General features: G+C 55.7%; 1 protein-coding gene across 1 annotated transcript in view; it reads left to right on the forward strand.

Moving 5' to 3' along the window:
* The window catches only part of HCFC1 (host cell factor C1), a 22,706-nt gene that overhangs the window by 429 nt on the left and 10,141 nt on the right, over positions 1–12,136 (forward strand). Inside the window, exons 2-10 of the mRNA XM_007957194.1 lie at positions 1,119–1,203; positions 1,543–1,637; positions 1,934–1,978; positions 5,693–5,841; positions 6,166–6,326; positions 6,971–7,179; positions 10,146–10,230; positions 10,707–10,813; positions 11,859–12,038. Of these exons, the coding sequence (XP_007955385.1) occupies positions 1,119–1,203; positions 1,543–1,637; positions 1,934–1,978; positions 5,693–5,841; positions 6,166–6,326; positions 6,971–7,179; positions 10,146–10,230; positions 10,707–10,813; positions 11,859–12,038 (1,116 nt within the window). The remainder of the gene's footprint in view (positions 1–1,118; positions 1,204–1,542; positions 1,638–1,933; positions 1,979–5,692; positions 5,842–6,165; positions 6,327–6,970; positions 7,180–10,145; positions 10,231–10,706; positions 10,814–11,858; positions 12,039–12,136) is intronic.

Here is a 12,136-nt window from a genome sequence, read left to right on the forward strand (position 1 = left end):
CTTTCGGCCTCCTCTCCACGACCCCTCGCCCGGCCCGGCTTCTCCCCTGCTTTTGCCAGCTCTTCTCCCCGAACCCCGCCCTCTGCGTTCTCACACCCTTCGCCTCTCCGGCCTCGCTTCTCGTTATTTGGGGGGGGGGGGTGTCGCCAGCGGCTGGCACTTGGACATCAGAGATCGGCCCGTTGGCGCGCAGCGGATGTGCGTCCTGCAGGCCGAGCCCGCGCCCTGCCCTGGCTCGCCTGCTCCTCCCCATCTCCGGTGCCCGGTCTGGAGGAATGACCTAATCCAGAAAAGAGGGAAATGCCCTTCCGGGGCAGAGCTGCGCAGCGGGGGCACCGACTCCCCGCCTCGCCCCGTTCTCTGGCAGAGGGCCGCAAGGGCTGCTCCTCTCTGCCCAGGTGTCACTGAGGTGCCAGCCTGGCTTCCGCCCCTTTCCGTGGTGCCACCCAGACTTGCCCTATCCAGCTCTCTAGGGCAGAAGGCCGACTTTTTCATGACAGCTTCGGCCCCTTCTTCCTGCCCCTCGAAGCCACTTGGCCTGTTGGCTGCGGGCCACCCCGTGGGCCTCCCTTGGCTGGGAGGGCTTCTCCGCTCTGGCTGGAGGCAGGTCTGTAAGAGTTCGCTACACTCCGCCAGACTGAGGGTGCAGGAGGAAAGCTGCCTCCTGCCAGCGTGGGGTCCTTTAGGAAGCGGGGCCTTCGGGCTGTAGCCTGTGGTCACCTCTCAGCTCTTTCCCCTTTGCCAGGTGGCATGGTTAGCAAACTCCTTTTTGCCCCATGTCCACCCTCTCCTGGGGCTCTGGCTGGCCTGATTCTTCGGGTCTAGGCCCATACTCCAAGCTTTGGGGTGGGGCCCACCCCAGGGCCCTGAACACCAACCCTCCTGGGCGCTGGCATGGGACCTCCCGCTGGCCCCAGTTGCCTGGAGTCCCAGGGTGGAGAGCTGGGAGAGTGTGCCACCCAGGAAAAGGCGGTTTGAAGGCGAGGTGTGGTTGCAGCCCGCTAACCCACCCAGCCAGCCTCCTACCCTCAGGGTGGAGAGAGCCCTCCCCCGAGGGCTTCCCCAGGTTGGTGGTTTGCTGCTGACCCTTCTGGTCTGTCACCACCTGTTGCTTCCAGTTTGCGTGAGACGCTGGCTGCAGGGTGGTGTGGAGATCCAGGTGCCAGCCCGGGCAGCTGCGGTTTCGGGAGTAAGCCCGGGAAGGTGAGACCGCTTCTCCGAAGAGGTGTGCTGTTAGCGATGTTGCCGGCGTGGACGGCGGCTCTTGCGCACCCTGGACCGACGGTTCCAGTAGGGCCCGGAGCAGACTCCTTGGCAGGAAAGTGCACTGTCAGAAAGAGAGCAGGGTTCCAGTAAGGACAGGGCCCCCACCGGCCCTGCCCTTCCCTTCCTGGGGCTGCTGCGAGCTCGTTACACTACGGGGACAGACACCCGGCACTGGCTCAGCGGTAGTTGTGTGTGGTGGTAGCTAACTGAGCCCCAGACACCTCTGGGCTTGTGGTTTGGAACCTGTCACCGTAAATCCTGTGGGTGATTTCTCAGGAGCACCTGGCAAACCCAACTCTGTCTTGGGGGTTTTGGTGGGTGTGGCTTTGCCGAGCGCTTTGCGGGCCACTCGTGTTCTGTTCTTGAGCCCGGTGAGTTCTGGCCATGGGTGTGGACCGGGCCTTGGTTTGTACTGTGTGTACGCCTGCTCGCCCACTCACCGGCGGTCAGTGTTCGCTCTTCTGGAGACGCGCATGCACCTGCTCCTGCCTGCCCTTGTAGGGTGAGGTCAGTCTGCTTCCCTTTTCCATCTGCGGGGGTGGTGTTATCTGAGCTTCAGCATTCCCTGTGGCTAAGAGACAAAGCCCACGGGTGTGTGGGTGTGAGATGGGGATGCGAGGGCCTCACCCGCCCGCCCACTCTCGCTCTCGCTCTCGCTCTCTCGCAGGCAGTGATCTTGCTGATCTGGGGATGAGGACGGATTGGATCGTTGGTAGGAGGGGTGCACCTGAAGAGAGGGCATGTGTGTTTAAAAGCTTGTGTCCCTTCTCTTTGGCTGCGTCCAGCCCAGCGGCTGCGGGACCCTTGCCTGGTCTTGAGGTGGCTGTAGGTGAGTTGCAGTCCTGCCTCGGCGTTCGCAGCAGAGTGGCAGGACTGAAGGCGCAGGGCCAGAGCAGAAGCCCTGGGAGGGCAGGAGACAGGCCTGGGCCTCAGTGTTCTTTATCTTCCCGCCAAAGTTACAGCTGGAAGGAACCTTGGAAAATACATAGTGTAGCTTCCTCATTTTTGCAGCTGAGGAAATTGGGCCCATGAGGGGAAGTGACAGGTCCAGGGTCACCCAAGCAGCTGGTGGCAGAGCAGGATTTTGAACCACTTCTTCCCAGTTCAGTCCAGGGCTGACGAAGTGAAGGCAGAACAGACCTGAGTTTGTAAAATGTGGGTGAACAGGGATGATAACTAGAACAGGAAAAATGATGAGCTGACACTCTGCTGGAAACTTAATCTGCCTCTTAGAAGACAGGGCAGCATGTATGTTGCACGGCAACCAAGTTTCTTAACCGGGTATAGTGGAAAACAGCGTTGCCCCGCTCAAAGATTGCGGCTGATCTCGTTGCTCGGAACGTGTGTGGTGCTCCACAGTCCTGGCAGTGAGCCCGTCTCCTGCGTCAGGCCCCTGAAGGGCTCCCTGCACCTTTCCCGAGTCTCATTCCAAAGGTTCCACCCATGACTTGCCCTGTTCCGGTTATCGTTCTAGTTCATCCAAATTTTAAAAATTCGGTCTGTTTCAATTTAGCTTTGTCACAAAGATGGACTTCGTTGGAGTGACTGAACCAGTTCAAACTGGTTCAGGGCCCTGTGGCAGTGTCCTTGCTGGAGCACAGGTCTTCAGAGCCACTAGGGGTCCTTCCTTGCTTCAGTAACGGGCCGCCGCCCCTTTGCTTGGCCCCTGTGTCTGCGTGCATGGCCCTGTCTTCTTTCTGCTCTTGTCTGTCACAGTCACCTCTTTTGTGGAGCCCTTTTCCTCCCCACCCCCCACGTCCTGGTCATCAGCCCCTTCTCTGGGCCCCTAAGGGTCCCCGAAGACCAAGAGGGTGTGGTTGCCACACCGGACACCAGGGCCACGGCAGTTCTGGGGACGGTCTGTTGTGTAGCCTGGTTGCTCATGGCAGCCCTAGGAGTGAATTGCAGTCTAGTAAATGCTGACTTGACCTAAGACTTTTAGGTCAAGTAACCAGAAGTCTTACTTGAACCGTCATGTGCCTCAGTCGATAGCCAGACTTGAGCTAGTTGCAGCCCCACACCACCCTGAAGGAAGGGGACCAGGTCCCCTTGAGGAAGGGCCTCGCTCTGCTGTCCGAAGGGTGTAGTACGGCTCTTTCCTCAGTCTTCCCCAGAGGGCCCCGCGGCCTTTTGCCAGGGCGACTGCCCTGGGGAGGGAAACCACCAGAGCGTTGGAAGGCCTCGCCCCTGGGCTCCCCGTGCAGGGAGCGCCCCTTGCCTCCGGGCTGGGGGAGCATGCGCGCCCAAGCTGGCTGTTCTGTCCGTCTCTGCGTGGGTGTGAGAAAGCCAACCCAAAGGAAGGCTGGCCTGGGTGTAGCCCCCCCATGGGTCCCCAGTCCTAGTTGGTCGATGCCCCGGAGCAGACAAGGGGCAGCCTTACAGGAGTGGAGGGAGCTGGAATGCCTGCTTGCTGGTAGCTTGTCCACACGGGATCCAGCCCTCAGATGCCCTCCCTTCTCCACGTTCACCTCCAAGCGGAGGGCCTGCCCTGAGAAAGCGGTGACAAGCCAGAGCATGTTTGAGTGAGGGACCCGGGGATTGGGTCACCTGATACCTGGCGCAGTGGGCCGGAGAGACGGTGATTGAGGGCCGGATGAGAACAGCTGTCGCAGGGAAGGGAGCCTAGGCTGCGCTATTTTGGGGCCTGGGATTCGCGGGGGAAGTGGAGAGAGGCAGACTTCGTACCAGAAACTGTGCTGCCTGACAGGATTGTTCTAGAACTGACCGTCATCTCATGAGTCCCTTAGAATGATTGTGTAATTGGGAGCTTTGTTTCAGTCCTGCCTGGTGACCACCAGGGTGTCCAGGGGCGGAAAATGGCCAGGGGCTCCTCGTGCCCCGAGCCCCATGGCTCAGCCAGTGGTGGTGAGCTTTGACTTACATTGGTGGCAGGGGTTCTCTGGCTCTGTGACCTCAGGGAAGTCACTTTCCCTCCCGGGCTGTTACTCTGAGAGGTAAGGGAGGTGGCTTGGCTCCTCTCGGCTTTATTCTGTAACTTGACAGGAGTTCCTTCCAAGGTTGTCGGCGTCCTCTCCTGGTTTGTGCGAGTGGACAGAGGGTCGCTTTTCTTGAGACAGTATGGTGAGGAGAGAGCTAGGCTCTGGAGGCACGTGTGCAGGCAGTGCATATGCCCCGTTACTGTGCCCCGTGACTCAGCCAAATGGCCAAAGCGCTAAAGAGCCCGCTAAGTGAACCTGCCCGCGTGGGCGGGGCCTCCTCACCTGTCTTCTCTGTGAGCGTCCTAAGCCTTTGAGCCAGAGTTGCACGTTAGGCCATGGGTCAACCTAGGGCCTGGGTTACCTAGGACACGGCGGGGGGAGTATTAGTGACCACATCCATCCCATGCGAGAGGCAAGGCCGCCCCTGAGAGTGGGGGTCTGTGAAGCCTGTCCCCACCCGAATGCCCCAGCCCTCCAGTGTGGTCCTAGCTGGTGAACCGTCAGACCCACCTGCTTCCCCAAACACAGCTACTTCCTTGGAGCAGAAGCCATGGAGCCTTCCCACAGTCTTCTTGCTCAGAATGGACCCAGACCGCCTGAGGGCCCTGGGGTCAGGTCAGCCTCTGGCTACCCAGTTTTGTATTTGTGAGGAGAGCGGGGAGTGCCTTCGAATGAGCGGCCCTGACAGTCAACTGTCAGGGGTGCGCTCCCCCAGGGCTCTTCAGGGGAGCCAGGCACCCCAGGCAGGAAAGACGGGGACAGCAGGGACCCCTTTGTTCTCACCATCCGTGTCCTTCCTGCTTGAGTCCCCACTGTCTGGAGGAGGCACTGACGCCCCTGAGTTCTGTGATGAGGCAATTGGCGTTTGGTTTGGCCTCCTTCTTTGGTTTCCCCAGCTAGAGGTGAGGGGCTTTTGAGAAGCCTCTGTGGCTGGCAGAGGCTGCAAGACTGCCCCGGAAGCTCACGCTACTGCTGCCTCAGCCACCTCTGACTTAAAAGAACATTCTGGAGTGGCAGAGGCATGGGGTGCGTGGGGGAGGGGCAGTGGCATTACCATTGAGCTGTGGACCATCACCTAGGAGACAGGCTGCAGGCTGAGGAGGTTCCAGCGGAGGGGGAGGTGTGTCCAGCTGCGGGGGCTGCTGGGCCAGTGTCAGGAGGCCCTGGCTGACCAGAGCCCATGGGGCTCCTTTGGGAGTCAGTTTCCAGTGACCCATGGAAAGGCTGGGAAGAGAGTCCGTGGGAGCTGCCCAGAACGGCTGAGTTGTCTTGTTCAGACAACCTTGATGAGCACGGGATGCTCGCGGGCTGTGTGGGGTGGCCAAGTCCAGGGTGACCCTGCAGCCTTCAGAATTGAGGTCCTGTCTCAGCTCCTCCTTTCTCTGGCACCTCCTCTGAAGTCCAGGGGCCTTGGGGGGCAGGAGGGAAAGGAGTGGGTTTTGTCAGAAGCCCCTGTGTTCTGACTTGTGCTTCCTCTTGTTTCCCAGCCACCAACCAGTGGTTCATCCCAGCAGTGAGAGGGGACATTCCCCCCGGGTGTGCAGCCTATGGCTTTGTGTGTGACGGGACCCGCTTGCTGGTGTTTGGTGGAATGGTGGAGTATGGGAAATACAGCAACGACCTCTATGAACTCCAGGTACAGTCTGCCTCCTTCCCTCTCCCCCCTGGGTGGGTGGGGACATGGTTTCCACAGCCCTGGGTTTGCACTGCACTGCCTTGGCCCCCATGGCCCTGGTGTGCCGTAGCTATCGGTGTTTGGAATGAGAGTGAGGAAGTCAGTGGGGCTCTTAGGTGTTCTGCCAAGGCCATTCTGAACTGTCAGTCATCATGATGGCCTGGAAACTTCTGAAGGCGCTTCTGGTCCCCCAGACCAGCTCTTTACCGCATAGCATGGTTATGGGGAACTGGCAGTGGCAGCCTGCTTGGCCTAGAACTCAACCGACAAGTCTTCATTTTGCAGGCCAGCCGGTGGGAGTGGAAGAGGCTCAAAGCAAAGACGCCCAAAAATGGGCCCCCTCCATGTCCTCGGCTTGGCCACAGCTTCTCCCTTGTGGGCAACAAATGCTACCTATTCGGGGGTCTGGCCAATGACAGTGAGGACCCTAAGAACAACATTCCAAGGTGAGGTTCTTCCCTTCCCTGCAATCACACGTATGGAGGGTCAGCTTGCACCTGGCCAGGGGGTGTTGGGGTCATAAAACTGACAGGCCCCACATTGGCCAAGTCCCTGTCATGCTATGAGTCGCTGCCACTGCCACCTCTAGAAAATAAGAGGATTGCATTAGATGCAGTCTGATGCCCTTTTCCAACTCTAAAGCCCATCCCCCTGGGGACACCTGGAGGGAGGAGGGCCGGCCTCAAGGGAGAAGCACACTTGGGCGGGGAGCGGTCCCTGCTCCTCAGAGCAGGTTAGTGAATTGCTTTCCTTCTCTGCCTTTATTGCTTGTGAGTTTAGTGATTTGGGATTTTCCATTTGAAGGTAGCCCCAAGTTAACACCCCTTCGTGCTCTGGGGAAGCCCTGGTATAAAGCCCAGCTTTGTGTGCCAGGCAGCCAGGTATCCCCCATCCCACTATTCCTCTTGGACTCACTCTCGCCCTTGGGGGCTTCTGTCAGCCCCTTTCTTGGGGGTGAGGGCAGGAGAACTTGGCTCTCACATGGCCTCAGCGTCTGGCTTTTCCAGAGAGCCCAGTGTTCACTGACGAGTATCCTGTGACCCATGTGGCATGTGGGGGCAGGTTCACCATAATTGATCTTTTTTGTCAGGTATCTGAATGATTTATACATCCTGGAATTGCGACCAGGCTCTGGAGTGGTAGCCTGGGATATCCCCATCACTTATGGGGTCCTGCCCCCACCCAGAGAATCACATACCGCTGTGGTCTACACTGAGAAAGACAACAAGAAGTCCAAGCTGGTGATCTACGGAGGGATGAGTGGCTGCAGACTGGGGGACCTCTGGACCCTTGATATTGGTAAGAAGCAGGGTGTTCATGCCTCAGTGTCCTTGGTCACCAAATGTTTTAGTTTTCTAGTGCTGCTGTAACAGACATATCATAAATGAATGAATGGCTTTAACAAACAAATTTATTTTCTCACAGTTCAGGAAGCCAGAACTCCACTTTCTTTCTCTGTTGGCTCTGGGGGAAGATCCTTGTCTCGTCAGCTTCTGCTGCCTGCTTCCTTGGAGGTCTCCATGTATCTTGCCCTCTACCTTACCTCATAGCTCTTTTGTTTGCTTCTTTAATCTCTTAGTCTCAAAAAAAATTAACTGAAGACACACCTCATACTAAACCTACATTGTTAATGTAACAAAGACAACGTGTTTGAAAGTGGGGTTATAGCCATAAGCATAGAGGTTAGGGTTTACAGTACATACTGTGAAGGAGCATAATTCAGTCCATAATGTTCCACCCTTTGGCCCACATCATCCCAAAAGTGTTAAATCAACTGAGTCCTTAGTTTCATCTTCTGAATCATCTAAACTAATTATGGGTGAGAATTCAGGCTTAGGCCTATTCCATTCTGGGGAAAAATTCCTTTTCATCTGTGAACCCATGAAACCTGGAATACAAGTTATCTGCTGCCAAAGTACCATGGTGAGACAGGCACAGGTAGCCATTTCCATTACAGATGGGAGAAACTGGAGGGAAAGAGGGCCTAACAGGCACCAAGCAAGTCCCAAAGCCAGCAGAACAGCTCACATTAGCTCTCGAGGTTTGATACGAATCCTCTGTTCTCTGAGCCCATCTGGGCAGCGGCCCCACCCTCCACACTCTGGATATTGGCCACATTCTCTGGATTCTAGGTAGAAACCCCATGGCCCACTGGAATGGCAATTCTACTCCCTCGGCTTTGGGCAGCCCTGTTGTCCTATTATATCTGAGTGGTGACCCCACCCCCTCGATCTGGTAGGGCCCCATTCTCCTGCCGCTTGGGCATGGCAGCCCCTGGTTCCTCGACTTCGGGCATTGACCCATGCCCTGGCACTTGTGAATGACAGCCCCATACTCCGGAACCAAGCTAGTAAAGATTCGACTTTCAAACCTAGGAGGCTGTGTCTGTGAGACCCAGGAGACTGTGGCCCCACCCTTTGAAACTAACAGGTCTGCTGATCTCCAAGCTGCTCCAGAGATGATCCTTTTTTTTTTTTTTCCTTTTCTTTTCTTTTCTTGCAGGACAAGAGAGGGAGCTCCTCCTGCCTGTAGCATTCCAAGACACAGGCAGCTTTTGTTGTTTGTCCGCTTCAGCCTGGACTGATGGGTTTTCTGCTGTGGTAGTTGATTAGATCCGTCAGTCATAGGCTTAATCTCTTTAACAAGAGTTTGTGTAGCCACGTCCTTGATGAATGTTCTAGGACACTATCCTTAGTTTGTATAGCAGAATTTTCCAAGTAAGTTCTGTTTTCATCTTGCAGTTTAAGTCTGTCACTTTTTCTCAGTTTTTTGTAAGCGACAAGAAAAAACTACAAGGCCCCTTTAAGATCTTGCTAGTTCTACCTACACCAAACATTTGAATGTCATTCAGACAAGTTCTTTGCCACTGCATAGAATGCATCACCCTTCCTCCAGTGTCCAATCACATGGTTCCCATTTTCTTTTAAAACCTCACCAGGAGCACATTTAACGTCCATGTTTCTAGCAACGTTCTGTTGCTGGTGCCATATGTATCCTTTGAGAAAAGGATAGAGATATCCTCAATAACTCGCCTCACTTCCTCCTGAGTCCTCACCAGAAACCTCTTTAGGTCCCTAAGGCTGTTCAGTACAGTCTAGGTTTTCCCTGTTAGGCACCTTGAAAAGTCTTCCAGCCTCTACCTGTTAACCCAATTCCAAAACTGTTTCCACTTTATAGGTATTTGTTAGAGCAGCGTCCCACTCTTCCAGGACCAAATTCTGTCTTAGCTCTCTAGTGCTGCTATCACAGAAAAACCACATGGGGTGGCTTTAATAGAAATTTAATTTCTCACAGTTTAGGAGGCTAGAAGTCCACATTCAGGGTGCTGGCTCTGGGGGAAGCTCCTGGTCTCCTGTCAGCATCTGTGGCCTGGCGTTCCTGGGAGAGCTCCAGATGGCTTGGCCTCCACCTTCTCTGGTCTCTGCTCTTGCTTAGCCTCTCTCATATCTCCTGGGAGATCGACTCCATACACACCCCCACCCCCAAATCCTGCCTCAGTCACAGGACAAAGCCGGTTCCAAAACGCAGAGCCACTTCTCGGAAGGAAGGTTGGGCAGTCTACTGCCGTAGTGATACTGCCTTGGAAACCCAGGGAGGGGTCGCTATGAGTTGGGTCTGACTTGACGGTACATAACAACCACCACCACCACAGGCAAAGAGATCACTGTAAATGATACATATTTTGGAAGAACATAATTCAGTCCATAACACTGAGCTAGTTTGGTGGTCAGCTGGTAGCTTGCACGGCTGTCATACAGTGAGCTGGGCTCACTGGGAAACAGAGCACCCAACTTAGTCCTGTCCTGCCTAGGTTTTGGTGCAGCTGGCTTTGTCTTGAGCTTGTAGCCTGCTTTTTTAGGAGAACAGGGTTCAGTTGACTGGGCTGTGTGATCTGCTAGCCTAGGGGCAATCGAGGAGGAGAGGTTCGTGTCTTTCTGAATGGTGTTCTCTAGGTCTGAGGAGCAGTAGGCCCTGGGGATGCTTCATTGGCAGACTACCTGGCGTGTTCCATGGTTGACTTCTGGAGCCCAGGGGCCCCTGCGTGAAGCACTGGCCCCTTTGTGCTTGGCTCACGGTGAGCTCAGCACGTGTTTGAAGAAATGGTGTTACTAGGAAGGTCACAGGTGTTTGGAAGGTGCTGTGACCTGGCATTTGCAGCAGCAGTGAAGGGGCCTGGAGAAAGGCCAGGGAGCCCTTGTCCAGGTCAGCACCCCATGTCTGCTCCACTGGTGGTGACCATCTTTCTCTCCTCTCGGACTGTACAGAGACGCTGACGTGGAACAAGCCCAGCCTCAGTGGGGTGGCGCCACTGCCTCGGAGCCTTCACTCAGCCACAACCATAGGAAATAAGTGAGTGTCTCCCACCTGCTCACCTCCCGCTTTGCTGTGCTGCCCTGCCCCCAGAGGGCTCGTGTCTGTTGTTCCGATGGTCCAAGAAAGCCTCTTTTTCTGGAGGGCTTGGGGCTTAACAGCCTCTTCTCCTCATCTCTCTTAAGACTCTGGGGGTGCTGGGGGAACATAGGCTGAGGATGGAGGGGGTCCACATGTAGGAGCCCTGACCAGTTGGAAGGGTAGAGACTTGTTGACCTACACATGCTGCCCCGGGTTTCTGTCGCTGCTGAGGTCTTGACGGGACAGGACAGGACAGCAGGCGGCGTGAAGGTGAGCTGCCAGGCAGGAGCGGGCTGCGCCGGGCGAGATTTGGGGGCTCTCCTGGGGCAAGTCTTAAGAAGTGAGAGTGTGGAGGCCTTTCTAGGGGGCACAGGTGGCTTGGAGTTTTGCAGCCCATCTCCAATCCTGTTCTGCTCTCCCCTCACCCCTCCCAGAATGTACGTGTTTGGTGGCTGGGTGCCTCTCGTCATGGATGATGTCAAAGTAGCCACACATGAGAAGGAGTGGAAGTGCACCAACACGCTGGCTTGTCTCAACCTGGGTATGGCCTCCTTGGGTTGGGCGTGCCCTCAGTGCTACAGGGAGGCTGGCTGCAGTACCATTTCAGCTACACTGAGGCCTCTGCCGGGTGGGCTAGTGATGCAGCTCCCGTGTGACTCCGTGACAAGTACGGGGGGCCAGAGCCTCCCAAAGCACAGCACCCCCTTTTGTTTTGTGGAGTAGGCTCTTTCCTCCATGTGGGGTGACATCCAGAGGGACAAAAGAGCCCAGCCACCAGCAGTGCTTTCTTGTCCCCTCCTGCCCCCTAGGAGCTCTGGTGGCATAGTGCCTAAGGCATTTGACTACTGGCCAGAAGGTTAGTGGTTCAAATCCACCAGCCACTCTGTGGAAGGAAGTCTGGGCAGTCTATTGCCATAAAGATTCACTGCTTTGGAAACCCAAGGCGGGGGTCACTGTGAGTCGGAATCAATTCAGTGGCAGTGAGTTTGGTTTGGTTTTTCTTGCCCCTAAGGCATTTTGGACAAATAACAAGCATTGGCTGTATATTCTTTTTTAAAAAACAACAACAAAAACGATGGCACAAAGTCTGCCATTTCTGGACCCGTCTCCCACAGCCCTGCCTGGTGAGGTACCACCTCCATGTTCATGACTATGGTGGCAGCAAGGCTGGTGGGGACGATGCGCCTGCAGACGTCTTGGCACCATTGTCACACCTGGGCAGGGACCCTTCCAAGGCTTCAAACCCAGCTGCTGCAGGCACCTTGGCAGGCACCGTCTCCATAGGCCAGCTCTCTGAGACCCTGCTAGCACATAGACGTGCAGTTCTTATTTTGAGTGGTGGTGCGTATTTTCTCTAGTTCTTTTGCTTCTCCCTGGGCTGTTTTATTTGACACAGAAGAAGTTCAGCCTTTGGCTGCATTTTAGGTGTTTTTCCTCATTGGTCATTCAGGGTTTAGCTTTTTCTTTTTTGTGGCATTTTCGCCACGGGGAATTATTTTTCATTGAGTAGTAGTTTAGGGCTTCCTGGGTCAATGCCCCGTCTCTGATTGCAAAAGGCCAAAAGCCACCCCTTCTTCCTCCCCCAGACACCATGGCCTGGGAGACCATCCTGATGGACACACTGGAGGACAACATTCCCCGGGCGCGAGCTGGGCATTGTGCTGTCGCCATCAATACCCGCCTGTACATCTGGAGTGGCCGAGACGGCTACCGGAAAGCCTGGAACAACCAGGTCTGCTGCAAGGACCTCTGGTACCTGGAAACAGGTGAGGTCCCTCAACTTGTTAAGAACCCTCCCACAGGCCACAGCCCAGCCACCCCTCTTCTCTCCTGACTAGCTGTGTTCTCTTCCAGAAAAGCCACC

The sequence above is a fragment of the Orycteropus afer genome, unplaced genomic scaffold, assembly GCF_000298275.1.
Source record: "Orycteropus afer afer isolate SDZICR_OR568_19922 unplaced genomic scaffold, OryAfe1.0 scaffold00713, whole genome shotgun sequence".
Taxonomy (NCBI): Eukaryota; Metazoa; Chordata; class Mammalia; order Tubulidentata; family Orycteropodidae; genus Orycteropus; species Orycteropus afer.